Raw genomic sequence first — 27,653 nt, 5'->3', positions numbered from 1 at the left:
TGAGAAAGAGACACACAGAAGAACAGGAAAAGTATATTTAATTTTCTATTAAACTTCCAACCAGAATACATTTTCCCAAAACAGAACTTAAAGCTTTTACATAACTGACAAGAATTGCATCATGATCAACATCAGATTTTACCAGGAGAAAACAGGTAACATATTAGTTATATTACCTCTCTGCTCTCCTGGCAAATTTAATCTGTTTTCAAGGTGAAGTATTATCAAATCCTGTCAACCTCAAAGCAGCATTCTAGTTCCTGCTTACTTCCGGATTTTTAATTTATTTTTTAATTCCAAAGTAGCAGTAAGAAAAGTATTTTATAGCAAATTCCTAAAACCTATTCTAAAAAAATGTTGTTAGAGATCCCCTTTACAAGACCATTTTAATGTAAGCAGCAGCAAATTGCTTAGAATGGAAGTCTGAAAGCATTTGTATGACCTGCTATTACAGCCTTTAAGAAATCCAACTCATTTCACTGATAAGCCAAACTATTTATAACTTTCCTCTCTTCCTTCCCAACTAACCTCAACAACAGTAAGCAGCCTAATTCAGCTCTAATTTTTACAAAATTGTCCATACTGATTAGAACAAAAGCTGTCACAAAGCCCCACCATGTACCATTTGTAAGTGTTAGTGCCTCAAGCTTAGCCATAGAGAAACCAATGGAAATTATTAAGAGAATTAAGGTCTCTAACCACAGAATTTAGGTGTGAGAGGTCCAATCAAACCCAGCCTGTGACACATTATTGATAATGTCTAGTTTCATTCTACTTTTTTGTCAAGAATATCAAGTACTATTTACTCTACTGAGCTCAAAGTTTAGCTTTGCCTGGCTGAAGCTGTAGATTCTGCAGTTTCATTGCCATGCCCATGTTCCCAGAAATCTTCAATTTGCCTTGAAAGAATGCCTGAAAAGAAAGAAAGATTCTGTGAAATGCAATACAACATATTATCCCAAATGCACATCTCTAGACAGTTATGGGTTATCACAGATGAGCAGTTTGGAAATTCCAACAGTTCTGGCACACACCTCATAACCAGAAATAAAGTCATTGTCTGACTGTAGAACAGTAAAGTGGGGAAGTTGCATTCTTATTAAATTTGTGTTACCTAAAGAGAATAAACTCGCTTGTTTCTTAGATATCACAGCCATGGGTCTGTACCTGGAGCAGGCAGAACACCCCATGCTTGGGTGGTGACTGTTCACAGCAGACAAGCTGATCATTTCAACTGCAAACAATAAAGCCACAGTGACAGTAGGTGCCACAACTGATTTCTTAGCTCTAATCCTCCTCAGCCTTCATTAGTTCTGTTCCTGATCAATTCCATTTTACAAATCTCATTTGTGAAGCAGACATGCAGAAAATTTGGATTTTTTTCCTCCAGACCTTATAAATGCATGCACCTAAATATCCAAACTGTAGATGTAAAGCTGGAGTTGCTCCTGAATTTTCTACATTTATATTACAACATTTCTATAATGTGTTTTATCTTAAAACTTCTCCTAGACATGTTTCAGTTTACAAAATTTACCCCATGATTACCAGACCAAAATCTTGAAATAGTTACCCAGAGCATTTCAAATTTGGAAGCACAGCACTGCACAGCAACTTAAAATTAACTCAAACATCTGGTTTACTTGTACACTATGACTACTTTTGGTATACAGAGGAATAAAAAAAATGAAACCAACCAAAAATACCCAAACTCCCCACCCAACAACAACAATAATCACAGGCATTCAGTGGATGCTCACCTCAATTTCTACTTTTCAGCATCAAGATGACTCCTTACACTAAAGCCAGCTATGGGGGTAAAGCCCTCCAAAAGAGGCCCACATTCCTTCTTTCTTATGGCATGTTGCAAAAACTGGATTGCCCCTCTTCTCTGCAAACCAAGCACTATTAAATCTCCTTCTGGGATATAACACAGAACACATCCCTGCAGGATGTCTGACATACATCCCTGTCCTTCTTGAAGAATCTCACTTTGGCTGATTTGCTCAGAGCACATCAAGAATTGTCATTGTTCAGATCAGCCATGGCAGTTCTGGATGAAAATATTCAAATGATTTCAACTTAAACACATTCAAAACAAACCAAGCAGTTCCCTGACCAGGTTATCTTTGCTATACTTACTGTCTGAGGGTTCATTTTGCCAGTCATGAGTGCCAGCAGATCAGTGTCAGCCATTGTGATTGTACAATCTGCCTTCTTATCTGCAAGACAGGAGTTGAATGAAGATTCAAACTGAGAAATTGAACAGTTAAAGGAGCTGTAACTATGTGAAGCATCCCTTCAGACCACAGGTCAGCAAATAGTACCTGAAGTATGTACAAGTAAGAACCATTAATAAAAATATCAGCAAGAGGCCACCCAAAACCAAAGGGCAGCTGGGCCACCTTTTAGCACAGACCACCCCAACACTGAAGGAAGATGGGCCTTCCTGAAAAGCTAAGCAAATTCATTCCTTGGAAATAAATAATAATCTACTTGTCTCCAGACAGAACATTCATTGCAAGCACTGATAAAAATCTTTCAGTCTTATCAAGCTTGTATTTGCTAGTATGAAGATCAGCTTGGAATAGATGAGTTTTCCCCTGTGACACTCTCTGAAGATATTCATTACTGACATTTCAGGCATTTCCTGCCCTTCCATGGGAACAACACATGCATTCTGAAAGCACTCATTTGAATTAATTCAAGTACAGAAGTTTCTAGGATCTTCTTACTAGAAGTAAGCTGGAAAATTATTTTAATAAGCTCTGATATAAATACTGATGTGTAAACCAAAGGGCTAAAACATACACACATCTTTTCCTGAATTCATCTTATTATTGGATTGAAATCTTTGATAAATTGTTGTCCATGCAACACAAGACTGTGGTCTTCTTTTTGTAGTAACATAATGAATTTCCAAATCAAATTCCCTGTCATGTTTTAAATTAAAAGTTTGTGATGCAGGTTCATGGATATATCAGATTTTGAAGACTGGCTCGTCTTTGCTTTTTTTTTTCATTACTAGGGTATGTGACTTCAGATTTGAGACATTTTCATGGCAAGGGTACAAATCCTGTATTTTCAATATTTTTATGAGATTCCCCAACACCAACCAGTCTGTTTCTTATTTCTGCCTGTTTCAAAATGGAACTTGAAGTTTATGACAGCTGGTACAGCACTGAAACCAATCAAGTTTTGTTGCTTAACTACTTGCAGAGGAGAAGTAACTTGACAAGGCAGACCAGTTTACTGCTTACCAGTGTCTCCAACAAAGCAACTGAAAAAACAGCTACAAATTACATTTTTGGCCCAAATTTTAAGAGGTGAGAGCAACAAAATCCCAGAGGTTTGATTTTCACTTTTATTTTTTTCCATTGTGGTTCCTTTGAAATTGTATGACAGCTCTGCCTCTAGCCTCTAAGAAAATACATTATTATCTGTAGACAGATTCAGAGTAGTTGTTTAGTTCTTGGTCTGAAGCACCATGGATTGAAAATGACAATAATAAGAAAAGTTTAAAATTAAGGTAGCTCTACATCATTTTTGCTCAAGGTCACTACAGCCTGAACAGAATATGAGCCTATATTCATTAGTTTTATGTGTGTTCTGCAATGACATAATAAAAGAGCACTGACCTGAATTAACTGCCACAGAGCCTTTACCATTTTTCACATCTACTATCCAAGTTGCTTCTTTCCCACCAGGACCATCTTTTACTTTGAAGGCAAAGATGCCACCAATTTTCTTGACAAATTGCTCTCCTTCCTGTAATGACCATGGAATGAGAAAGTAATTTACTTCAACCTAATTTTCAGTTAGTCTTAATTTAACAGAAGTAATTAAAAAACCTTCACCATTTCTACTAATATAAAATTATCTATTTTCCCCTCCATTAGGCACCATTTAAACTGTTAAGAAAGTCTAAAACAAAAACTCAAACTATGACTGTCTGTATTGAAATCTACTGAACTAAGAAGAATAATCCTAATAGCCTTGTCCTGACATAAATTTGACAAAATGTGATTTCTTCTTCTTATCACACTTACAAAGCAAACACCTAACACCAAACAAAGCTCCTTTGGTTAGTTAGCAAGCTCCTCACATACAATCTAAACTTGCCTCCACTGAAATATCCTTATGCAGGTAGGAACTATCTGAAAAAAAAGTAATTTAAAATCAGGGCACAGTGTAAAAGGTTTCCAGCAAAATCCAAATCTGCAACATTTGTTTCAATAAGCAGACCTGAAGAAGTGATGGATGCTAACACATTCCCAGCAGGTTTCACACACATTCTGCCATCAATTAAAATCCTGCTGTAGGTAAAAGAAGTAGTCAGATACCTCTTGGAGCTTCTTTTCAATCTCTTTGAAGACCAGGTGTGCCTTAAATCCATCAACAGCAGCACTGAGAGGCACAGCAGCAATACGGTCGTTGCTGAAACAAAAATCCCATTAAATTAAACACTTTAAATCACATTTTCAACATCTTCAAATGATCACGAATAGGCCTAACACCAGCAAGAAACATTTTAGCAGTATAGAGCAACTCTGACATCAAAGTGAAGCTTGCTCTCTTGACAGCTTGAATTACAGTCACTCCAGATACCTGTTTGTTCTGTGTGTATGAACTGAAGATTAATTTATAATTAAAGTAAAACATTAATCTTATTTCTGATACTATGGATCACCCTGAATTGCCTGATACCAGCATGGAACCCAATTCTTGATTTCTGCAGAGGCAAAGTACAGAAAAAAATGTCCAAAGAAATGGCAATTCAAGCAGCAGGAGGAACAAGTTCATCACTATTACCATATCTTGGCAGCATAGTCCAAAACTGTGGTCAGGTTTGATACTGCTGAAGTGACAGAATTGCTCAAGAAATGTTGCATGAAGTTACTGGAGTGGTACTGACACTGCCCTGCAGATGTGTGACAGGGTAGCAAGAGTGGGCACTGTCTTGTCTGAAGGAGACACATCCATTTTGTCAATAAACCATGGCTGCACCAAAAGGATGGGAACTGTAAGGTTCAGAAAAAGCCACCAAACAAAATGCAGAACTGTTCCAAAAAATTAATGCAAAATGGATCAACTCCTGCTGCCTTGATGCAAATTCTCACCAGCTATTACTAAAGCCACAGGTTTGATCTGGAACCAGTGATTAACTGTACATCCACTGCTGCAGGAAACTGGTGTGAAGGATCTTTGTAATCATGGAGTATCACCACCTTTTCCTTAATTACACAATGCACATCATAACTCAGTTATGTAAGGGGTGTCTGAGCACAACAGCCACGCTGTTCCATTCTAAAGTCTGACACACATTGGTGTCAGGGATCTCCCACACAGAGCCTTTGGGAGAACTAAAGGGTTTTAAGTTTCTCTAGTGTAAGATGAAATGAACACTGCTAAGATTTCTCTGGGTTGAGTTGTACTTAAGAAAGTATTTTTAAAATTTTGAACACCAGTGAAGGTAAAATGAGCCATAGTAAATTAGACTTAAGTTTCTTCAGGAGAAATATTATCTGCACATGAAAAGCTCTCCCCGACAGGAAGGAGTACTTCTAGCAGCACCTCAAGGCGAGTGATATAAAAATAGCAACAGTTTTTGGGTTTTTTTCCATAAAATGACAGTATTTTTAAAGACAAAGCTCAAAGCAATGGAAAGAGGTGTATTCCCTGTACTCCCTATAAGTCTTTTCCCCTCAGATTAAAAACTGTACCAACACCCACTGACAAGTTTTGTGAGCATGTTTTAAGAGAATCCATGAGAAGACACCTTTTTCCTTTCTTTTTTTCTCACATGGTGCAACGTCTTACAGATTAAAAAAAGTGACAGAATTATGACTCCTGACACTGCAAAAAGTCACTGCTGCAGCCCTTCAAAGTTCAGTCACTTCTCTCATCACCTCTTCCACAGGTTATATTGTCACTTCCCAGGAATTTCACAGATTTAGCTGAAACATATATTAGAAATATGAGTTGGGAAGGAGGTGTTTGTTTCTTTCTGAAGGGCCAGTGTATGATAAATTCTACTGTTCACAGGTTTTCAGAGAAAACAAAGCACTGGGATGAGCTTTAAAAGCCATAATGTCCACAATAAGCATGTCAATCTTTCTAAGGAAAGCTGAAAGTGAAAACGTAAAGGAAACTGTATTTTAAGTCTCCCTGAAATACCAGAATACTACAAATTTTAAGTGTTTGCTCTCAACTCCTGTCCATTCCAGCACTGAGCTACAGCAGAGTGCAGACAGCTTCGTATCAGTGTTCTCTCACTGGAAAATAGGCTACAATTGCAAGTGCAAATTCTGTAGCCAATAACACACCAGAATTCTAAGGAATTACAGCATCACGTGGAACAGGCTGAAAGCAATCCCTCACAGAGCTAAACCAGTAACAATCAGCAATGGTTTCTCTGTTCCCATGGATGTCTTGCTGCTTTTGACAGATCCTAGTTTCAATTAATTAATTTTAATGTGACCCGTTTTATTCTCGGAACGGTTTTTATTTGTTTGGTGGCTTTTTTCCACGGGACGTTATTCTTCCTTACGTACAATCACAAGAACCATTTTTACACGCCGGTTTGATCTTTTCAATAACTCTCAGGGCACAATGTGACACGAGCGTGTGAGTTTTAACCTCAGTACAGATCCGCAGCGCTGCAGGCACACAAGAGTTACACGAGGTGGGTGTTTTAGTTTACAGGGCAAGAACTCAAAAACAACGGAGTTGTGAGGGCACAGGGAGCAGGACAGCCAGGCTGGGCCAGCAGCGCTCGGTCCCCGCGTTACGTGCAGTCCCAGCGGAGCGCTCCCGAAGGCCCGGCGGTGCACACCGCGGGTCCCCCCCGCGCCGGGCGAGCCCCCGGCCTGCGGCCGCCCCTGCTCACCTGCTCTCCCGGGGGAAGCCCATCCTGAAGAGCGTCACGACCACGGCCCCGCCGAGCCCCAGGTTGTGCTGCAGCGCGACCTTCGCCCCCGGCACCTGGCGCCGCCCCGCCAGCCCGCGCAGCTGCCAGCACAGCTCCGCGCACTGCGCCAGCCCTGAAACATCGAGCGCAGAGCGCGCCGTCAGCCAGCGCCGAGGGACGCGGAACGCGGCTTCAGCAACTGCCTGGGATCCCCGCTGCGTGTCCGTGGGAACCCAAAGGAAGGAGAACCTCTCTGCATCGCAACGCTGACGCTCTGATTATGTTCACCCTCGGTCTCCCCGCACTGTTCCCTCAGCTTTCTGCGGTCAGGGTCCAGTCCCCCCGCACGCAGAGAATCAGAGTTCATTAGGTTGGAAAAGAGCTCCAAGATCATCGAGTCCAACCGATGGCCAAGCACCGAGCTTGTCAGCTAGACCGTGGCACCGAGTGCCATGGCCCGCTCTTCCTCGCGCCACCTCCCAGGGCAGCCCATTCCTATGTTAACCATCCTTCCTGTGTAAAAATTCCTCTTGATGTCCAATCTAAGGCTCCCTTAGCACAGCCTGAGGCTATATCCGCTCATCTTGTCTCTAATTGTCTGGGTTACAGCCCTTCTTTCAGGAAGCTGGAGAGAGTGAGAAGGTCCCCCAGAGCCTCCTTTCCTCTAGGCTGAGCCCCCCTCAGCCATTCCTCACAGGATTTGTGCTCCAGACCTTCCCCCAGCTCTATTGCCCTCCTCTGGACAGTCTTCACACATTTCTCCTTTCCCCCATCCCTTTCTCTCCCTTCCCCTGGACGACTGCACAGGTCTTTGGACAAGGCAGGCAAGGAATTTCATGCACTGAATTTTACACACTGCCAACTGGAACATTATGAAGAAGAGGAGTTAAGGAGATTTAAAATTCCAGTCATAGATGAGAATGAACAGGTTCCATTCACATTCTGTCAGCCTCAAGGAGAAGGTGTTTACTGTGGTGCAGCCTGCCCTGGAATAGTTTGGATATTTAAAAGGATTTACATGACCCTTTTTTAGCATATAACTGGCTTCAAGGGAAACTCATAACTGTTTCCAAGACAAATGAAGCTGACAACCTGGAGACTTGTCATTTTCTGCATCTTCCTCCATCCCATGGCAATGGCGAAGCAGGAATGCCAGTAAGTGCCTCTGCTTTCATTGCTGTGTGATAACTGACAAAAATTAACAAAAACCTGGCAGTGCAATACTCTCATCCTGTTACAGATGTCCACAGTCTCATTTATCTGGAACCCTTCTTTCCCAAAGTTTCCTAACACTTCCTCTGGCCCCCACACTTAACTGCACATGGTATCTCACTGTTACAACTGTTCACATTAAGTTTTGGTGTTTTACAAGGTTCCATCCTCTCCAGTTTTCTGACAACTTCTCATTTCCAAACAAGGAAGGTGAATTATCTTCACAAATTCAACACATTTTGTTCAAGAGCCAACTCATTTAGAAACAAGCACAGCAGTTTAAAGAAAGAAAACAGAGAAACAAAACCATACAAAAACAAAACAATAAACAAAACAAACAAAAAGCAAACAAACAAAAAAAGGGAAAACCTACGTTGCTGGGAAATGGAGACCAAGTGAGCTTCTGTTGTAAACATCAGATAAATATTTTGACATCCAAGACTTAACAAAATTGGCTTCTAGTACAGCTAACAATGATACAGGCTATTCACAGGCAGTAAAAATCTCCAAAACCAGAAGTTTAAAGGATGAGATCATATTAGAACAGCTATTCAAATACTATTCAGAAGTTTTACTGTTGAGCAATTATTTAGGAGAGGTTAAACTGCATCAGCCTGCCTCAACACTTGGATTATTTGGAAAGAAGACTGGGAAGAAGCTTTGAGGCCCTCATGTTTCAAGCACAGGTGAGAAGAACCTGCCTGTTCAAGAGCTGTATCTTTTGTCTAATGAGTGTGATTAAATGAAGTGGTTTTGCATACCTGTGGCACCAAGAGGATGTCCCTTGGAAATCAAGCCACCACTGGGATTAATAACCCATTTTCCTCCGTAAGTATTGTCTCCTCTGTCGATCAGGTCACATGCTCTTCCTATAAAACAGTATTTATGTAAGAAAAATGTTCTTTTTCTATCTGCAAGTGATTTTTCAGTTCTGCTGTAATTTACCAGAAATGCTGCATGTCGGTCAAACCCTAGGAAACGTTACAGCTCATATTTCACAAAGAACAAAAATTAGCCAAACTACACCAGTGAGACTTGCTTACACCATTGGAGAAAGCCTAACATGGAAGTGAAGCATTTGGTACAAAAGTTGTTTCTCATTTGCTGTTGAATTGTTCTGTTGGTATATACAGCGTCATGATATAATCAGTAAAATGAACCTATTTATATTTTGTGCATGAAACTGTAGTGATAACTTTGGCTTTTGTTAGTTGTAATTTGTGACCCCCAGGACTTGGAGGGTGAGCACTAAGTTGAACACAAGCCTTTGCCACAAAGGCCAATTAATGGCACCTTGGGCTGTATTAAGACATTAAAATAGTAAATAAAACAACTCTGAAGACTAATGTTTGGAATTAGTTAGCTTTGCAGATTACAGACAATTCTCCCTTTTAACCAGGCTCTTATTTATTCTTGTATCAGCTTCTTCATCCAACATTATTAACACTGAAATCTAAAAAAGATCTGTCATGGTTCCATGGTGCCATTAAATGAGAATACCAGGCTAGATTTGCCCATCTAAATCCATAGTGGTTTATGCCATTCCATTAATCTTTATGCCTAATTAGTCTATCATTCCAAGATAAGCTTCATATATTATTGCAGCCAGACTGACTAAGGGCTGTGAGAACAGCACTATTAAATAACCATGCCCAAGGCTAATCAGTCAAATACACAAGTATTACCAGGATTATTCTGCATCAATTAAATGAATCAACCTAAAGAGCTTAATGTACTTGTTTAAATATGTCAAATATTTACCATTTTTGCTGACAATACAATAAAAACACAGCAAAAATGATAATAGAAAGCTAACGTTCAAAGGCAAACACATAAGTCTTCCTGGAGTTCCATAAATGTCTGTTTCAGTAAAAAAGCTCAGACTTAATATACCACCTAGTGCCAGAATATGGTATTTTCTCACAATTAGTTAACAACAAATCAGAGAAAGATTATATCAGATGATAATCTATGCAAAGCACTAACATGTTTAGAATTTAAATATATCATGAACTAAAATAGCAGTTCAGTGCATTATTTATTTGAAAACAAAATAACAGTTCAAGGCATTATTTATTTGAAAACAAAATACCCTCTTCAGCAGAAAATTTTAAGAGATTATACTCATATATACAGAGCTAAATTCCACTGCCATTGAATCTGTTGTAAATCCAGCAGATTCACTGACATTAAACTAGTCTGGACAGATTATGCATTGTTACACAGTTGACTTTAGATGCATGTTGATAATTTGCCAACAACTCTGAGGCAAAGATGTTTCAAAGATCAGTGACTTGCTAAGACCCCCCACAGGCAATTCTTGTCCTATTTTTATCTTCTTAAAAGGAAGTACACAGAAGGAGGTAAATCTTGGGGTAAGATTATGAGAATACAACTCCAAAAATAAGTCTAAGACTGAGATCACAGCTCTTAATTTGGGTATTTTTTATGCTTTCCATTGTAATAGAACAATTATCTCCACTGCTGCTATTACCTTCTGGACACAGTCCCAGAGCTTCATAGGTGATGAACTCATTAACTGAGAAACAGTCATGAAGTTCAATCACATCAACATCTGTAGGTTTCAGCCCTGCTTTTTCAAAACATTTTTGTGCAGCTTTTTTAGTCATATCATAGCCAACCTGAAAAAAGGAGAAATTCTATGTTAAAATAACATTCCATAAATACAGCTCACAATTTAATTTTTATACTTAATTTTAACTGTGCTTCTATAGATCTCGTCAGTGAAAGAAGGAGACGGTATTCTGATTTATTTTATTGCATTGCATGTCAGAGTTTGATATTCCTACAATAAAAATTGTCTAGAAAGAAATGACACATTCTAAGGCTTATTGTTGGCATGCAAAACTTTTCTGGGGAATATCCTCGATTCCCTCAACTTTGATTGCAACAGAACCTTTGCATGACTCAGACCAACAGCCTTGAAACAATCCTCAGATTGTCTTGTCACCTTTTTCTGTGATCCACCTGATTGTCTTAAATTTCATTACTATTATAAAGGGAAAAATGAAAGGAATTTTCTTTTGCTGTTCAAGTTGTTTAAAAAAATAGCCTGCAAATATATTTGTTAAAAACTAGGTTTCTGATAGCCTGTTTATAAGTTACTTATTGTCATTCCATAATCATAGTCAGTGCTTATTCCTTATCTGTCCAAAAGAAATCAATTTTACATTCCCCACAAAGCATAATATGTTTGCTCACTGACATGAAAATATTCACAGCATCACTAGGACTTGCAGGTACTAAACAAACAAACAAACAAACAACCCCACAAAACACCTACCCAAAACTATAAACAAAAAAAAAAACTCAGAAAAAAACACCCCAGTGAGCACCAGGGAATACAGAATTGTAAACTTACCATTTTCATACAGCTGTTTTCTTCAAAAGTGCTTGGATAATCAGTAGCCATCACCTGGGCTAGAATTTCCACAGCTTTTGGCTGCAATTTATGCCTTTTCACAAACTCCTCATTAGCCAAAATTGCAGCTGCAGCACCATTTGATGTTGGACTGATTGAAAGAAAAATAATGATGTTATTGTTCCAAACCAGTAATAACCATCTTCATTAGATTGTTGATCTGCCATAGACTTATCTTTAATACAAGCAAATATAAAACATAAAAAACCCCACTTTCTTTGGCTGATACCACCGAAACTATAAATTCCATCAGTGCTTACTGGACACTTACAGTAATATTTTTAACAGACTTTCGAAAATCATGACAAAATACAAGTTTGTCATTAAGGTTTTTCAAATCAGGACAAATCAAAGCTTCTACTTGGCTATAAACATATATAAACATATATACACCCTCCAAGAATGCTTAGGAAAGCTGAAGAGAAGAATTAACACTTAACAGCAGTGGATGCACATTAGTAGAAGAACAGAATCATATAAGAACCCCAGAGTACAAAACTTATTTCAGCTCACTGTATTACACTGAGAGCAAATATCTAGTGTTTGGTCATGACAGTTTCCACATTTGTTTTATTTATAAAAAGCTTTACTTAAAGCAATCTGTAAATTATAATTGACACACAGACAGACTTTATCTAAATAGATGTCCTACCATATTTTTCTTAACATCAAGATCTATTTCACAATGCAAAGGCCTCTCCTTACCAACACTGTAAGACAGTCAAGTAATCAAAAATTTTCCGAGAATGCAGAACTTCATCTAATGTGTACTCCTTTTGGAACTGGGAATACCTAAGGAAAACACAGAGATGCCATCCCAGACTGAGCAGTAGACATACTAATATCACACTGTTAGGCAGCTACAGAGCTCTTTTTACAAAGTATAAGGCACTGGATAGAGAATTAATTTTTATATATTTCTAGAGTAATTTATTTATTTTCTCATTCCATAATAAAGAACATATGCTGAAAATATTCTGAACATATTCTAAAAATACCACTTTGCTGTGCACGAATTTTTTTTAACAACCAGGGATGTTGACTACAGAGGCAAAGTATCTGACTCACGGGTTGTTGGTTGAGTGGCTGTGGTTCTTCCATGCAATTTTTGCAAAGTATTCTGGATTTGTCCCTGAAAAGGGGAAGGAAAGCTGTGTTGAAATACTTTGTTCACTCAAACATTGCTGACGTAACAGCTTAAATATTGTGTCAAAAGAATCTGACCTTTACAAGCATCTTTACAGGAGGCACACTGCTATGAAGACTTTCCTCAGAACTCAGCTGAGGTTTCAAAAAAACTAGACATAGCTGAGTTTTAACTGACAAAACAACCCCCTTCTATGTTTTATACTTACATAAAACCACAGAAAACAAGTGCATTTTATTTGTTGTATTACTCTATTACTGAAACTTAAATGCTCATTTTCCTATCAGTGCAAAACAGCTCCACAGTGAAATTATTAGAGTCTAAATCTTTATTTTTTTCATATAATAGCCTAAAAGTGCAAATAAAAGATGCACAACATGCCAGGCTGTTACCTTGGAGCCAATTCCCTTGTCTGGTCAAGGGGTAGCAAACAGCAGTGCCAGCAGCCTTGTACTAGGTATTAAATCAAATACCCAACAGCTTTTGCCAAACAGTTCAGCCCCATGCCCATCTACCTATCCTGAGGCACAGGGATAAAATACAAAAAGTTATGCAACCTTAATGCTACCATTTCTTAAAACAAAATCCTATTATTTTTAAAACATTTAATAAAGAGAAGACAATGAAAAAATGTATTTTAACAGACCATATCTCTCCATATGTTCTTTGCCAGCGCTTGCAAACATCTGAGGTGCCACTGGAGCACTTGCTAGGCCGTATTTATTTATCATAATTTCCAAATGTTTGTCCATAGGATTAGTTCTATCTGCAAACTTAAAAGAGAAATACAAAGTAAATCGTAATTTCCTTTTCAACATCACCACAAAAATGTCACAGATTTCAAGCAAATGAGAGGGTTTTCTAATATTATAACAGGTTCCTGGGCAGTATGTTGCGTTTTAGTGACATGTTCAGAAGTACTGATAATTTCCCAGCTATAAAAAAGAGTAAATAAGCAGCAAACGTTTAACATTATAACCACTGCTCTGATTCATGGCAAGAATCACTGCTACATGATTTTTATCACAGTCACTATTTTCAGCAGGGGACTTTGGGTATTTTCCCCCTCACTTAAAATCCTATAGTTAATATGGTTTCAAGTTATAAAATTAATACTCTATTAGTATTTTCAATGAAGTTTAGATGAAATATCATAAAGCATGCTAAAAGATAACTTTCTCATTTTTATCACTTGCTAAATTTAACATTTTTCACCCAAACCTCTTGAATGTATGATCAAATTTTGCAGTTCTGAAGTTAAATGACATATGGACTCTAATATTGCTTGCCTTAAGGCAAAATATAAACAAACCCACACACACTTCTCCAGTAAAAACAAACAAGAATCAAGAAGCCCTTAATTTTTGGGAGAGTGTGTTAACATGTCAAAAGAGTAAGCATCAGGCCAAAAGACCCAGAATTTTTCTTTGATTTGCTGTGTTGTTTGAGAAAGACACTTCAGTTAGTCAAAGCTTCAGTATTTTATCTGGCATTTTCCTTTTTCCCCACTAACCCAGCATTTAACATAATATTGGCAAAATACAACAAATATGATACATGAATTTTGCATGGAATGTTTTAGAATTTATTTTTTATATTATGTCATAGCTGCCATCAGAATCACAAAATCCACTAAAAGATTATTTAGATCAAACTAATGGTTTCTTTTGTCATCACCTACAGCAACACAGTAAAGCAAGGGGTGTTATTGAGAATACATCTCAAAGAATGAGGAAGTGTATCTCATGTACAAACCCAAAACATATCAAGTCTTTCAGACACTTACACCTGAAGCAAGAGATCCTTTTGCCATCCTCTCAAAGCCGAGTGCCAGAACACAGTCTGCCAAACCTTAAAATAAAATGTGTGGCTATTTAAAGCACAATGTGATTATAAATGACACTATGTACTAACAACTATTCCATTACAAGATACATACACAAACGCCTACCAGCTGCTTTTCCTTGCTCCTTCATTTTTGAAAGAGTCAAATTAAGATGGACAAGATATTGATAGAAAGATATTGATACCTAAGAATGAAAGATCACTACAGGATTGAGGCTTATTTTTAACTGACTGCTGTCAGACAATCAAGCATTTATGTCTCAGCTACAAATACTAAACAATCATACACAGTGTTACTATAGCTGTCTTTACAGAAACATCAGCATCAGTGCAAGAAAGCATCAAAGTCCACAAAGGAACTGCAAAAACAGGAGGAAATACTCATCTGCCAGTTCAAAACAGGGTCTGTCAGTCTGCTCTCTCCCCTCCCTTCCAAAAATGTGTTAGTTAAACACTTGTAGTAACTTCAAGTTAGAAGAAAAAAGCTAAGCTTTTTAGCAGATTCTTCTTTTCATCCTAGAGAATCCAGTGTCTGCAGTACTGCAATGCCACTTGTTCTGCACTCCTCCAAACAATTATTGCAGAAACACTTAACTGGCTAAGTTCATACAGCTCATGACACAGGAAAAGAGATGTACATCCACATAGGCCACCCTACTACATCCAAGACAATCTCTTAGGTGCACAGAGCAAAACAACCCACCTCCTTCTACAAGCTGTCTGGCCATGAACAAAGCAGTAGATCCAGTAGCACAGTTGTTGTTAACATTGATGATGGGAATGCCAGTTAGACCCAGACCATGGTAGATCGCCCTCTGCCCACAGGTTGAGTCACCTTCAGATAGAAACACAACATTAAAAAAAGGTAGAAACTCAACAAAAATAAATCCTGCCATGTATGTGCAGTGCTACCAATTAAACTGCAAATCTGAACTCCTGAGTGGTGACCTTGAGTATGGCTCTCAGGTATCCACAATAAAGAACCTCAGAAACAAGATGAAACTCCTCAGATTTTAAAAGCAGAAGTCTGTCCTGTTTCTTTTTCACAGGCTGTGAATCAAAGGGACTTAACTGGACTGGACAGAGGGGTCTTAGAGGTGTGGCTTGGGAGCTGCTCTAGGTATCACAGCAGACTGACTCTACTTCACATGCCATGATACAATCATTACTAGAAATCCAGAAGGAAAGTAAATGGAAAAATCTTTGTGGAATGGAAACAGATTTCCCCTTAATAGAAAGCTTACTGATGGCATTCCTCATAATTTATCCACACAGATGTCTGCAATTGTCACGGATTTCACATCCAAATTAAGCAACAGTACTCACCATAAACATAACCCACACAAGCTTGCTTCACTGTTGAATAAGGAATCCCAGCATCAGCTAAAGCTGCCTGGCCTAAGAAAAAATATAAAAGTTGGGAAAAAAAGTTCAATTGAAGGTTAAAAATTAAAAAGCAGCTCTCACAACCACAACAAGCAAACCTAGAGTAGTATGTATGAATCCTGCATTCACAAATGAGAGTTGTAGAAATTCCTTACTATATGGTGTAAATGGTTAATATAGTCTTGTACCTCATAAGGACATGTTTATACTCATAAGGATAATTTCACCGAATTTGGAGTTATGAACAAGCTTCCTCATCAGAAAATTTCATTCCATCAATTGTGGGTTCATGCACCAAGGCTGTTCATCCCAATGAGAGTATGTTTTGAATAATATAAGTAAGTATTAAATTATTTAAGTGCACAATCCAATTTTAAACCATCCTGCTGACTTCAACCTGGAAGGGCTGACCTGGGCAGGTCAGTGATGAATTTGGTGAAAGTGGTCTGAGTTTTAAATCTGTTTTTTAGATGCATGTCTTTATTGAACAGTAGCTTTTCCTTTATATGTGTAATAAAAATATTGGCTGTAAGACCTAAAATAAGCATCAGCAATCAACACAAAATGCTTTATTACTAAATTACCTGCTTCCTTAGCCATGTCAGGATAATCAGCACTCTTTTCATTAGGCTTTGAAAACTGTCAAGAGAAAAGGAAAAAAAAAAACAAACTGACAATAAATCACAGTGAGATTTAATTAATATTTTACCCAAAATCGCATATTTGAAAGCTTTATACTTAACTTAGAAATAATTTTTAAATAATGCAAACCATGTAATCTTATTGACCCAAAAGTGCATGCATAAAATCTTTACAATTCCCAAGGCCTGCTGCCAGACCCTCCAAAGGCTAAGAAGAGAAAATGGTGCAACCTTATGGGAGCTAAGGGGTATTTCTAGTCAGTGTTAAAGAAGATCCATGACTGTGGAGATAGATAATAATCCTGTCCAAAGCTTGTGGGTGGGACAGAGGATAACTGTCATCTTCACCAATTCATCACAATACATTTCATAATATTCACTGAAGCTTTGATAAATGCTTCCACTTTTTTTGGTTATGCTTCTATTTGTAATAAGAAAGTATTTGTTCTTTGTAGAGAATTTGTCATACCTTACTCCTCCCCATTGGAGCAAAAGTGGCATTTCTATTTTCTTTGCTGTGTGACTCATTAGAGACATAACAAGGACATGTGGTTTGCATTTTTACATCACTAACAAAAAGTGTTACTGCTAAAAGAAATCCTCATGCTAACTACTAATAGTCACACAAATTCTTTGATGCCCCCTGTGAGCATATAAAATTTTCTGCCTCCTTCTGTTTATCTCCCTTTAAGTCATTTGTACCACTTAGCTGTACTTTCTGCAGTGCCACCTTTCATGAATTCAGACAGAGAATCTACATAGCAAAGGTCACAAGAAAAAACAGTTGGTGAGTTGATCATTGCAGAAGTCTGTAAGAGTGACACCACTTGGGCTAACACAGAGAAGAGAGTACTGACAACTCCTCAAGCCATGCTCAACTGGTAACTGAGATGATCCACTTCTGAAAATGCAGAGCACTGGAGAACTGACAGTTCCCCACATACACAGAAAACACAGACTGCTGTTGCGAGAAGATAGAACAAATTTTAGCAGTCATTACATCATTAATGTTAATCAAATAGAAGCAATACAGTCCTAAAGATTTCATTGTAAAATACTTAAGATGCAATACAATGTCTGGCAGGTTTTACTTGTCTCTTCCATGAGGACATCACAAGTGAGCTCAATAACTTCTATTACTACATTCTGTGATCTAGTCCAATAAATACAACTAACAGAATTGTCTTTAACCTTTCAATTACTCCCCTATCACACAGTATGCTGGAGAAATACCCATGCAGCCGCAAGACAAAGTTATTATTTAAAAAGGGGCCAGGGGCAGGAGTTCCTGACTACTCTGGCAAATATCAAAGTCGTCTTGAGATTCATCTATCAAGGACAAAAATTGTTCTTTTACTGTTCCTATTTAAAAATCATAAAATCCTTTAGGTTGGAAAAGACCTTAAAGATCAAGTCCAACTGTTGCCTCAGCACTGCCAAACCCAGGCTGTCTGTTCCTGAGTTTAACAACCCCTTCGGTGAAGAAACTTTACTTAATCCCAATTCTAACCTTAAATATGCCTCGTGGAAACTTGAGGCAAACTCCTCTTGCCCCATCACTTGTTCCTTGGGAGAAGAGCCCCACTCCCAGCTGGCTACCACCTGCTCATGGGGAGCTGTGGAGGAGCAGAGCGGGGCGAACTGTGCACTCACAACCCAAGGGACAGGAACAGAAACGGCCCAGGACAGACTGCAGGGCCCTGCCCTCCCCGAGCCCCTGCCCCGGGACGGGCCCTGAGCCAGCGGCTGGGGGGACACGGGGACACAGGGACACGGGGACACTGTGCCCGCTTGCAGGGCTGTTGTATCGACCGGCTCTGCGGAGCACAGCGTTCACCTTGGCCGGGGCCCGGCCTCCCCCACATCCTGAGCAAGGGTGAACTTTGCGCGGAGCCGCTGCCGCCGGGCCGGGCTCGGGCTCTGCCAGTGCGCTCCCGAGATGCCACCGAGCCCCGTGAGGGGCTTCAGCCGCGCCAGGGTGGGCGCGGGCGGCTCCCGCAGCTCCTCCCCCTCAGGGCCAGCAGGGGACAGCCGGGCAGCGCCGCCGAGGCCGGCCACGCGCGGACCGCGTCCCCTCCGCGCACAGACGGGCGCCGGGGAGGCCGGCGGTACCTTGGTCATGCCGACGCCCACCACGAACACCCGGCGCTGCATGATGGCGATGACAGGGAAACCGAGCCGGTTCCTGCTGCCGCCGCGTCCCGCGGGCCCTCAGCGACACTGGGGGCGGGGCCAGCGGGAGGGGGGCGGAGCGAGCGCCCGGGGCCGGGCCCCATAGACCCGCCCCTTAAAGGCGCAGCGCCTCCCCTGAGGCACCGGCCGGGTGTCCCTGGCCAGAGAGCAGCCACGGCCAGATTTATAAACATCCCTGCTTGTCCTCTTGAGTTTCCTCATCCTGGCGATTATCAGACGTTGCTCCAAAGCGGAGGTGCAATGAAGCTCGCCGGTTCTCCAGAGAAGGGCAGCGAAGATGGTGACGGGCCTGGAGTGTGCATCCTGTGGGGAGCAGCTGATGGTGCTCATCCTGGAGAAAAGGAGGCTCGGGGGGACCCTTCCCGCTCTCCACGGCTCCCTGACAGGAGGTGCAGCCAGGTGGGGGTCAGGCTCTGCTCCCTGGGAGCAAAGGACAGAATGAGAGAAATGGCCTAAAGTCGCACCACGGCAGATTTAGGTTGGATATTAGGAAGAATTTCTTCACAGACAGGGTGATTAGATATTGGAATGGGCGGCTCAGGAAGGTGCTGGAGTCACTGTTCCTGGAAGTGTTCAAGGAAAGGCTGGACGTGGCACTCAGTGCCATGGTCTGGTTGACAGGGGGGTGATCATAGGCTGGACTTGATGGTCTCAGAGGTCTTTTCCAATCCAATTGATCCTGTGCTTCTGTAATTCTTTTCCTCCAGAGGTGTCTTTGGGACGGATACTTTGACGGATACACTATCTTTTTTTGAAATGCTGCTTGTTACCTACAGATGTATTAACAGCGAGAGTTAAACATCTGACCCTTCCTCAACACACGCTTGCCTTCACCCACTCGCTTTCCCCTTCCCTCACTCTGTCGTCCTTGAGGACCCGCACGGCTCGGGCAGAATACAAATCACCTCCTGCCTTCCACAGATCTGCTGGCGGCATCCTGCACCGCCGGTGCCAGCTTCAGCCAAGCTTTTGGCGGTGGCGTTTGTGGGAGCGACCTTGTTTCCCACCGCATGGCTCCTCACTTGTAAGCAACCCTTCCCCAGCGGGGCTGTGTCCTGTTCCCGTGTGTAACCCTTCCCCAGCACTGGGCTGTGTCCTGTTCTCGTGTGCAACCCTTCCCCAGCATTGGGCTGTGGAAGCGCCGCCGTGTCCCTCGGAGGCGGGGCCCGGGCGGGCCCGTCCCTCGGACGGTGTCCGTTCCGGAGCGGCCATGCTGCGGCTGTGGCGGGCGGTGCCCGGGGCGCTGCGCGGGGCGCGGGGCCGGGCGGGCGCGGCCGGGGCGCAGCGGGGCCCGGAGGTGCTGCTGAGCGCGGCCGGCGGCGGTGAGTGCCGGGACTCGGGCTGCGGCTCCGGTTCTGCCAGTCCCCGGTGGACACACCTCGGCCTAGCGTGAGCGTGGAGCACCCGAGCGGCGGTGACAGCCCGCCCGAACCCGGGCCGCTTATTGTTGTTTTGCTTTCAGTTATGCCTTGATACTTCTTTTTCAAGAACGCTGCTGCTGTATGTAGATCTAGATACTTCCTCCCCCCCCCCCAAAGTTATGACTGCAGGATACCTCAACGCAAGAAGTTCTGGTTTGCATACTTTAGATTTTTCTAGTAGCACTAACGTGCAGTGATAAAGGTAGGACAGGACCTTAACATGTCTGTGAATATTTATCCATGAGAGCCGCGAAGCAGTTTGAGGTTTGGCTCAGATTGACATTAATTTACTTTCTCTGTAACTGTTGCAGGAACTTATAAACAGTTCTTGGTATTTTGCTGATTACAAAGATACTAAGTAATTATGAGATATAAATTTCCTTTGCTGTTCGCGGGTGTCTACTTTCCACTGTGACACATCTCTGGTTCAGTAGCTGGCCACTGCCATAGGCAGAGAATAAACAGAATTCCAGAAGGGCAGAAAGACCAAGCAAGGCAGCTGCGACGTACAGCAACAGCATCTTTCAGTGTTAAGGCCTGGGAAGTGTGCAGAAATCCAGACAAGGAAATAGGAGTTTTTTCTCTTCAAAGCATACAGAAGCCATTGAATAATAATTTACAGATCACATGTGCAAAGAAGAACTAGGCTGATGTTGTGGTTTTATTTTTCTGCTTGGACTTAGTAACTTTGAGTGGAGTCCTTTCTGCTGATGAGCTTATAATGTTGAAATTAAATGGAGTTCAATTTCAAAGTGGTTCTGGAATATGAACTGCGAGTGACCTGTCTGTGTTCTTCTCATGCAAACAGCAATCCCAAGAGGATGGTTTCCTTCATTAGGGACTGTACTTGAACACATTAAGACTGTACAACAAAAAATAAATTAAGTAACATTCAAAGTAGAAACCGAAGATGGATCATTTGGGGTTTGGTTTGTTGTTTTTTTTTTCCCATTTCTGCAGTGATTGTAAGATACATGTTCTTGGATGTCTTGTTCATTTTCTAGAAGTCTGCTTACTCAATCTTTTACAGTGCTACTGAATTTTACAGTTGTTCTGCATAACTGGGTTTTGTAGACATGGTGTGCCACCTCCAGTTTTAAAATAACTGATTGTTTTAGAATATACTTTATATGCATTTTCAGGAAGGCAAAGATGCAGCATACACAGATATTATTCCCAGTTGAATTACTTTCAGAGAACTAAATGAAGTATAACTGAAATTGTCTCCTATTACTAAGGTATTGCTGAAATCCTAATGAACCGACCCCACGCGAGAAATTCACTGGGAAAAGTATTTGTAAATGAAGTGAGTATGGGCCTGGCCTGTGAGTGTGTTTGCAACCATGATCAATAACTAAGTGCAATGAGAATAGTTGTGGGAAATCTAAAAAACCCCAAAACTTATCTCATGAAGGGCAGTGGGAGATGGACTGGGACAAGGCAGATGAACCTGGAAGAAAACAGAACTGCCTCAGATGTAGACAGAGCTATCTGAGTTATTTAAGTTAGCTAATTTAAATTAATTTATTGAAGTTAACTCAGATGGAAGCTAATGTCCCTCCTTGTATCATTGCAACAAAAGCATACTCATTGTCACACCTTAGCAGGTGATCTGTTCAAGGATGACACATCCTAGAGAAAGTCTGGCTCATTCCTGGGTAGGAAGGGAAATTTTAGGTACAGCAAAGGTTCATCTCTGAGTGGAAAGAAAAAAGAGATAGGGAAATGTGCAATTCTGAATTTGTCGTGGAAAAACCTGCAGGTTCCACTTACATGATTTCCGTGAATTTTCTGGTACCTGCAGGGAAAAAAAAACCTAAAAACTTCTCTCACAGATTAGGAACTTGGTGTGATTTCAGTGTATATACTCATCCATATACTTAATTTTTTCTTGTCTTCTCTGCACTCCATCCCTTGTGCAGCTGTTCAGTGCCCTGGAACAGCTCCGCTTTGATGAGCAGGTGCGCGTGGTGGTGTTCAAGAGCCAGGTGAAAGGAGTGTTTTGTGCAGGTGAGTAGCAAAGGCTCTGGAAACTATTCTCAAAAAATGTGGTGGCTCTTGGGGCTGTGTGCCAATCAGATCATGCAGAAAAGTAGTTGGAAATGAGTGCTAAAAGAAATAAAAATAAATCTGTCAAAAGGACACAGAGGATCACCCTTGTTACTACTGCAGCTCAAATGTTCACAGCTCAGCTTCCATGGACTTGACTTAACTGGAATGCTGTATCCAAGATTTTTTAAATGGTCTGTCCTCTGAGTGGGACAGGATGGAAATTTCAGATGTCTTTTCCTGTATTCTAACCTTTTTCTCCTTTATTTAGGAGCAGATTTAAAGGAACGTGCAAAGATGGATGATGCAGAAGTTGGAGAGTTTGTTAGAAGACTGAGAAATCTTATGGATGAAATAGGTAAAGGATTATATCAGTTGGAAAATTTATCTTAAACCACCTGTAGTAAAACATTTAGAAATGCTGTAGGAGGGGATAACCAGCAGGTTATCTACCTCGGAGAAACTTTCAGCTTATGCCTGAAAGAAAGATCCAATTAAAGACCAGCCATCCTGCTGCCCCTCCAGTGACATGATGTGTTTCTTATCCACAACAAAGCACATACACTCCTATGTAATAAATACCTGCTCCAAGAAAGCATTTCATTATTCCACACTTCTGTGGAATCCTTGGGAGGCAAGTGCTGTGTTTGTTGTCCCACTTCCAGTACAAGTTCAGAAACACTCAAATATAACAGAGACCTAACAACATGGATTTGAATCTCCAAATGGATTTGCTAAATGGATTTGTGGAATGTTGTGGTGGGGTGGGGGTTATCTACAACTTCCTCATGTCCCTTTCTCTTTGCAAAAGGCATATGAACTCCTGCAATTAATTTTCTTCCCTTTTCATGAATTATTCTGCTCTCAGTAGGAAGAAACACCAAATTCAAATCTGTCTAAAATACCAATCAGAATTGCAATTATTTTTTTTAAATGACAGGAGCAGTCAGAGACGTGGTTGCAGCAGAGAGCTAGTTCACCTCTGAAGTTTGCATCCCCCCCGCCTGAGTATTTAAAAAAGTATCAAGTAACTCATCTCCAGCTACATCAAGTTCCTCAACTATGAAACAAGCTAGTTAAACAGTGTCTACTGTTCTGTTTTCAGGAGCCTTGGCTAACAAAAGCACCACAAACACTGAGCATTGTGACAGGGCCTAGGGGTGGTGTCTTCTCTTTGCTGTTTAACTGCAACAGATGAATATTCATGTCATAAATTTGCAAGGAGAGGACTGATCCTGTTTTTCGTTGCAGTACTTAGTGTTTGCAAGCTTCTTTTCATGGAAGAAGCATGTTTTGCATTCTTACAAAGAAGGGAGAAGTGCAAGAAAATCAGTTTTACTGTTTCTGGACTGACAATTTGTGGTGGAAGAAACGTTCTAGAGCAATTCTGAACTGAAAGCTTTAGAATGTAAGGATTTAAATTTCAGGAGCATGTGAAACAGAACTTGTGGAACACAACTGTGCAATCTGTGCTCTCTTCTGTAGCTGCCCTGCCTGTGCCCACGATCGCTGCCATCGATGGCTACGCCTTGGGCGGTGGATTAGAGCTGGCCCTGGCCTGTGACCTCCGTGTGGCAGGTTTGTGTTGTTCAGTGTAGCAGTCTCCTAGTAAATGATGGCTGCATTTTAAAGAGAACTTACACATGTGACAGTGGATTGTTAATGGAATCCAGAAGCTTGAGAGAATTTTAACAGAAGGTTGTACAGAAACTATGACATTTAGTTACTGTTTGGAAAGTAGTTCCAAATAGTAACTGAAGTTCTTGTGCTTAAAAAGTAAAGCCTATGTTCAGGTAACATTAGGATTCCTTTAGAAAACTACTTATTAATAGAATTGAATAGTTATTGTAAATTAATAGTGGATCATATAAGCTCGGACTAGATTTAACCTTCCCAGCTTAAATCAGTTTGGGTTGGAAGACTTATTTCTTCTGTTCCCATGTTTCCAATCCTTTATATTTTATCTAGCAAGGACCTGATGTTCATTTTTCTAGCTAAAATTGCTACAGTGGGGGAAACAGACTTGAGGCAGACACTAAGTAAATACTGTAACATTCAGATTTTCTGGCTACCTGGAGAAATGGTGTTCCAGTTCAGTATTGACAGTTTCTAATTTTATTGATCAGTTCAATCTGGAAAACTTCTAGTTATACAAACCAAAATGCAGCTGAACTTACATTTATTTTTTTTAATAGCTTCATCAGCTAAAATGGGCCTTATTGAGACCACACGAGGACTTCTGCCTGGAGCAGGTAACCTTCATTAAATCTTAACCTTCATTAAACCTCAATTAATATTAATTAAATCTCATTTTCTCAGCTGTATTGTAAATATTTTGCCATTAGAGTATGTTCTTAAACACTTGAAGTGTTTTGAATGTAAATTAGAAGTAGCATCTTACAGTCACGAAAGAGATCCATGAATCAATAGTTCTGTCTCAGACTTACTGTAAATTTAGGAAAGTCCCTTTACACCTTTTCTCCTTTATCAAAATACTGAAGCCTTTCAGATGCCTCTAAAATTTTAACATATTCAGCCAGTAATTATTAAATAAACATATGATCCCTGTATTTTCTAAGCCTACTGGTTTTATAAGGAAACAAAATACTACTGGGGCATTTGTCAGAAATGGAAAATGGTGTTTTCCCTGTTGTCCTAAGGTGGAACCCAGCGCCTGCCCAGATGTGTTGGAATAGGTCTTGCAAAGGAACTCATTTTCACTGGCAGACAGATTGATGGAGAACAGGCAGCCTCCATGGGGCTGGTAAATCACTCAGTGCCACAGAACAGTGAGGGAGATGCAGCTTACCAGAGAGCTTTAACTTTGGCTAAAGAAATCCTGCCCCAGGTAAGTGCATTGTTCATGGGACCAATGTAAAAACAGCATTTGTGTTCCCCTAAAGAGAGAGCAAACAAACACCTGAAATTCCTTTCTCTGAAATACTGAAGTCTTGATACCTGATCTTTAAGTCTGTTCCTTCTAGTGAATGCAGTCTCTGTAGGAACAAATGTTAACAGCTGTTTAACCCACAGGACAGTTTTACACCCCAGCTGCAGCCACGAAGACCTGCAGGACACATTGAAACTTCACACCATGTTCATCTGTGAACTGCAGACAACACCCTACTGGTTTTTTAAAAAACACTTATTAACTTATTGCAAATTTCTGTAGATATAATGTAGATATATAGATACATTAATACAGCAGTCTATCGTGAATTAATGTGAATTTAATTATTTTAAAATATTTGTTGTGGTTTGGTTTTGTTTTTAATAAAGGCACCATTTGCTGTGAAAATGGGAAAACTGGCAATAAACAAAGGAATGGAGGTAATAATTATTTGTTTATATACTGAGGTGAATGAAAATATTAGCAGTTCTTACAAATTACTACAGTAAAAATGTTTAGAACGGATGAGTTCTCAATTTTTTCTTTATATCAGACCATTTCAGAGGTTTTAAAAATTTCTTTAAAAATAAAACTAAAATGGCAGTTGTGTTTTTTTTTTCTACAGATAGTAACACTGTATTTCTAATATTGAAGATCACTCACTGTGACTGTTTTGAGAGTGACTGACTGCTCTCACTGATTTGAGAGCTATGAATTAGCTTTGAGGGCTGTACTTCAGACAAACCTCACACCTTTCCTCTCCTTCCCAGGTTGACATTGCATCAGGAATGGCTATTGAGGGGATGTGTTATACCCAGGTAAACTGCCTTCAGAACTCATTCCTGAAAAGAACAACTGTATGTTAGTTATAGAATGAGTTTTAAAAATTATTTCAGTTTAATAATTTCAAAACAATTCCTCCTGCAGTTCTTTGTGGCAAGTTTTGAGGGTATGCACATTTCTCAGCTAATGGAACAATACAGGTTGTTACAATATTCCAATATAACGTGTCTCTCAGCATATTTTAAGATGATGAAGATTAAGGAAAACTGTTTTTCTGTATAGGCCTATGGGATTTTTCTTAGTTGCCTTGAGTGTGTAACTTACACTACAACCCTGACTCTTTTTTCCTAACTACAAAACATGGAACTTTACGTATCATTGAACAAAAAGCAATCTTAAAAGTCTTAGACCACTACTGCCAAATTAGCCAGGACTTAACACATCAGACTTGTAAATGGAAAACATACCTCTTTCTTTTCTTTTTCTACTCATGTAGAATATTCCCACCAGAGACCGTCAGGAAGGGATGGCTGCCTTCAGGGAGAAGCGACCACCTCGGTTCACTGGCAAATAACACTTTCTGCTTCCCCTTGAGTTTTTGGAGATGAAGCAGGACTGAGGAGGATCCACTGATTTCTTAGGATTATTTTTATGATGCCACCATTCTGTGCACTTAACTCCTTCCCTAGGACTGCATTTCTAATTGCTCCACTGGATCAGTTTTCTGTATGGATCTCCAAATAAAGATTCAACTTTGTACACCTGATCTTTAAAGCATGTTCATCTGAAGTCAGTGGTTATGGCTCTCACACAGATGTCAAGTAAGGTATATGGAGAAGCTTTGGCTCACCATAAGCAAATAAAAAAAAAAAAAAAGGGGGCAGAAAACATAGTGCACCTAAACGGGAAAAACCAACACTGGAGAGAAATTCAGTTTATAAAGATGTACTAGTGCTGTTCCAACTGCTTTGACATACCAAGCTGAACTAGCACAGAGCAGTGGCCCTTCACCCCAGCTCTGCTGTGAGTAGTGCAACACTGACCCACTCCAGGAACCCACACTCACCTCCCTTTGGAACCAGTGCTTGAGAAAACACAGGGCCAGTATGTGCACAGATACATGAAGCCATTGCATCAGTCTATGCCAGAGCACATAGTATCTCTCCATCACCTGTTTTCCTCTGTTGGTTGACTGGAAGTTGAGGTTATTTTCATCCTCTGCTTTGAGGTTCTCCAGCACTAAAACATGCCACACTATTTAACTCTGCAACTTCTTACTTCCCTAGACTGGGGCTTTCAAGCAAAAGCAAATTAATCAGCAAATGTCGTTTTAGGAAATGCTTTATAGGTTATCAAAATAAGATGTGGCTTACCACATTGGAACTTCATGCTATGATAGTATCATAGGAAACCACAGTTTCATTTGTGCCAAAAGTGTGTAGGAACCTTACCAAATTATACACATACAAATTTTCTATGTAAAGATCTGCAAAGGTAAAGCAGAGTCAGGATTTTCAGCCTTCACAAGGTGGAACACAAAGTTTAAAAGTTGCTTCCAGAATTAATCTCCTCTGACAGAAACTCCTGAAGCTTCACAGGCGTGTGAAGACACCTTTCTGTCAGTGGCATATACAAATAGATACAGTGCATTTATACCTTGTAGGCATGCAGAGTTTTCAGCTTGAAGGAATTTTTATCACTGATTGCCTGATGTGTGGGGGAGCAAAAGAAAAT

The 27,653-nt window shown here is 40.4% G+C and overlaps 2 protein-coding genes across 7 annotated transcripts; one reads left to right on the top strand and one right to left on the bottom strand.

The window, feature by feature from the left end:
- Window positions 1-20: 20 nt before the first annotated feature.
- Window positions 21-18,781, bottom strand: SCP2 (sterol carrier protein 2). Of its 4 annotated transcripts, none has more exons than XM_062497470.1 (16): window positions 18,696-18,781; window positions 16,527-16,581; window positions 15,883-15,954; window positions 15,260-15,391; window positions 14,498-14,562; window positions 13,358-13,484; window positions 12,633-12,696; window positions 12,270-12,356; window positions 11,505-11,655; window positions 10,617-10,764; window positions 8,884-8,991; window positions 6,890-7,043; window positions 4,344-4,437; window positions 3,639-3,768; window positions 2,143-2,222; window positions 21-912 (listed from the first exon to the last, which is right to left on the bottom strand). In XM_062497470.1, exons 1-16 carry the CDS (start codon window positions 18,735-18,737, stop codon window positions 817-819), a joined length of 1,605 nt encoding a protein of 534 aa, XP_062353454.1. In that variant the 5' UTR covers window positions 18,738-18,781; the 3' UTR covers window positions 21-816. The 4 variants fall into 4 exon arrangements, with proteins under 4 accessions (XP_062353454.1, XP_062353456.1, XP_062353458.1 ...); XM_062497472.1 differs by having other exon boundaries at window positions 14,492-14,562; window positions 18,696-18,776; XM_062497474.1 differs by lacking the exon at window positions 15,260-15,391 and having other exon boundaries at window positions 14,492-14,562; window positions 18,696-18,776.
- A 115-nt stretch (window positions 18,782-18,896) lies between these two features.
- Window positions 18,897-26,685, top strand: ECHDC2 (enoyl-CoA hydratase domain containing 2). 3 transcript variants are annotated; one of them, XM_062497528.1, is made up of 10 exons: window positions 20,007-20,098; window positions 21,436-21,503; window positions 22,120-22,207; window positions 22,518-22,604; window positions 23,732-23,824; window positions 24,442-24,498; window positions 24,907-25,094; window positions 25,526-25,576; window positions 25,907-25,954; window positions 26,416-26,685. In XM_062497528.1, exons 2-10 carry the CDS (start codon window positions 21,453-21,455, stop codon window positions 26,491-26,493), a joined length of 741 nt encoding a protein of 246 aa, XP_062353512.1. In that variant the 5' UTR covers window positions 20,007-20,098; window positions 21,436-21,452; the 3' UTR covers window positions 26,494-26,685. The 3 variants fall into 3 exon arrangements, 2 of the variants coding, with proteins under 2 accessions (XP_062353511.1, XP_062353512.1); XR_009933380.1 differs by lacking the exons at window positions 20,007-20,098; window positions 21,436-21,503 and adding an exon at window positions 18,897-19,175 and having other exon boundaries at window positions 25,280-25,576; window positions 26,416-26,466; XM_062497527.1 differs by lacking the exons at window positions 20,007-20,098; window positions 21,436-21,503 and adding an exon at window positions 18,897-19,175.
- The last annotated feature ends 968 nt before the right edge of the window (window positions 26,686-27,653 follow it).

The sequence above is a fragment of the Cinclus cinclus genome, chromosome 8 (genome assembly GCF_963662255.1).
Source record: "Cinclus cinclus chromosome 8, bCinCin1.1, whole genome shotgun sequence".
NCBI classification, from domain to species: Eukaryota; Metazoa; Chordata; class Aves; order Passeriformes; family Cinclidae; genus Cinclus; species Cinclus cinclus.
Note: the sequence above shows the minus strand (reverse complement) of the source record. Positions and strands in the feature narration are given on the sequence as shown.